General features: G+C 40.6%; 1 protein-coding gene across 1 annotated transcript in view; it reads left to right on the plus strand.

Annotated features, from left to right (window-relative positions):
- Positions 1-46: 46 nt before the first annotated feature.
- Positions 47-1,592, plus strand: part of PDCD2L (programmed cell death 2 like) — a gene marked incomplete at its 5' end in the record, with an annotated part of 5,211 nt that continues 3,665 nt past the window's right edge. Inside the window, 2 exons of the mRNA XM_010174692.1 lie at positions 47-116; positions 1,165-1,568. Of these exons, the coding sequence (XP_010172994.1) occupies positions 47-116; positions 1,165-1,568 (474 nt within the window). The remainder of the gene's footprint in view (positions 117-1,164; positions 1,569-1,592) is intronic.

Genomic DNA, 1,592 nt, shown 5'->3' on the forward strand with positions numbered 1-1,592 from the left:
GTCTGTCTGTGTGTTTGTTTGTTTGTTTGTACACGGCACGGTGCAGCTGGAAGGTACTGCGCTCCCAGTATTTGCAGTCACAAGAAAAGGCAACACAAGATTTGGGTGTAAAACAGGTATAACTAGCAAACTGCCTTCTTGGGTTCTGTGCGTTGTGTCAGTGTGCTGGATGAAGTGCAGTATTGAGGAGGTTTTAAAATAAAAATGCGGTTGAGTTGGATGAGTTTCACACCGTGTATATACGCTTGTTTAAGTAGCTGTAATCTCTCTCAAGAAGCTGCACGTGTTAGTTTTGAGTCGTGGAGAAGTCATGGTCATGGAATTTTTGACACTGTGAGTACTACACATTGTTTATTAGGAGATGAGCCACCTGATTGTGATGCATGTTTGACTTGTTTTAAAGTGGAGATGGCAGTCCAACTGTGTGATCAAAACTGATATTTAATACTTTAATTGAGCTGCCTAAACTTTTCAACTCTAAATGACTGGGCTGTACTGTTTAGATTTGGATCTTTAAGGTGTTTTCTTTATTTTCTAATTTAAATAGATTTTTAAAATTTTATCATCAGTTTTAATTAATCTGACTCAATTATTGTTAATATATTTCTGGTGTTTTTGCTTGAGAATCAGTGTTGGCTTAGGAATATTTAAAGAGGATGGCTGTCAAACTAGTGATATTAGAAAGTGTTTATTCAGCTGATGCGTTTGCAGTATGAAATCTTGGTCTGTACTAAATGATATTTAACTCTGATAAAATCATGGTATTGTTATTTTAGTTATTATTATTATTTTCTTCCATATGCTGCCCATTGAGCATCATACCTTACACAGTTACTGTGGTGCAGTAGCTGTGCTTTGGATAAAGGTACCCAAATTAGCTGTCAGTGGTCATAGCAGCAGCCAGTGCATGGCAACATGATGTACAAAGGCTGCTCAAAAAGCACATCTCCAGCGCGAGATGGTTTTTGCCGTAACTGTGCTGCTGTGAAAAGTATACGTGGGTATTCTGGTAACTGACACTGTGAGGAAATAGATGAAATAACACTAAGCATTAGGTCAAGGTTTTAGTTTTCTTATCTGTTACGAAACTGTATTTGAGGTGTGTGAGGGTGGCTGATGTTGACAAGTTTCTTTTTCCTTTCTTTTTTTTTTTGTTCTTCTCAGAAACAAGAACCAAACTTTGCTGCAAAGGATTGGTGTGATGAAGCAGATGACTGGGGAGTCTGTGATGGAGCAGAATCTCCTGCATGTGCCTCCCTTCAACTGCTTGGCTTAAATGAAGCAGTGAGCAGCTCCTTATCCAGGGAGGTGGAGTGTGCATCCCAGTTCCAACAGCTTTGCTTGTGGGAAGCTGCGGACGGGTCAGGTTCCCTGAATACACATCCTGCAGCCAGCGAGGGAACGGTAATGGTCACCTCTAGTTCAGCTCCTGTGTTCCAGCCCTTTTACATTAGTGTTGTGGATGAGGAAGACTACACTGGTTTCCTCGATACAGATCATGCAGATAAGCTGTTGAAGGAGTATCAGCAGAGAGAGGGTGTTGATTTGGAACAGTTGATGTCAGAAAGGTGAGAACAGGTCTGGATTTCCTG

The sequence above is a fragment of the Antrostomus carolinensis genome, unplaced genomic scaffold (genome assembly GCF_000700745.2).
Source record: "Antrostomus carolinensis isolate BGI_N321 unplaced genomic scaffold, ASM70074v2 scaffold46298, whole genome shotgun sequence".
NCBI lineage: Eukaryota > Metazoa > Chordata > Aves > Caprimulgiformes > Caprimulgidae > Antrostomus > Antrostomus carolinensis.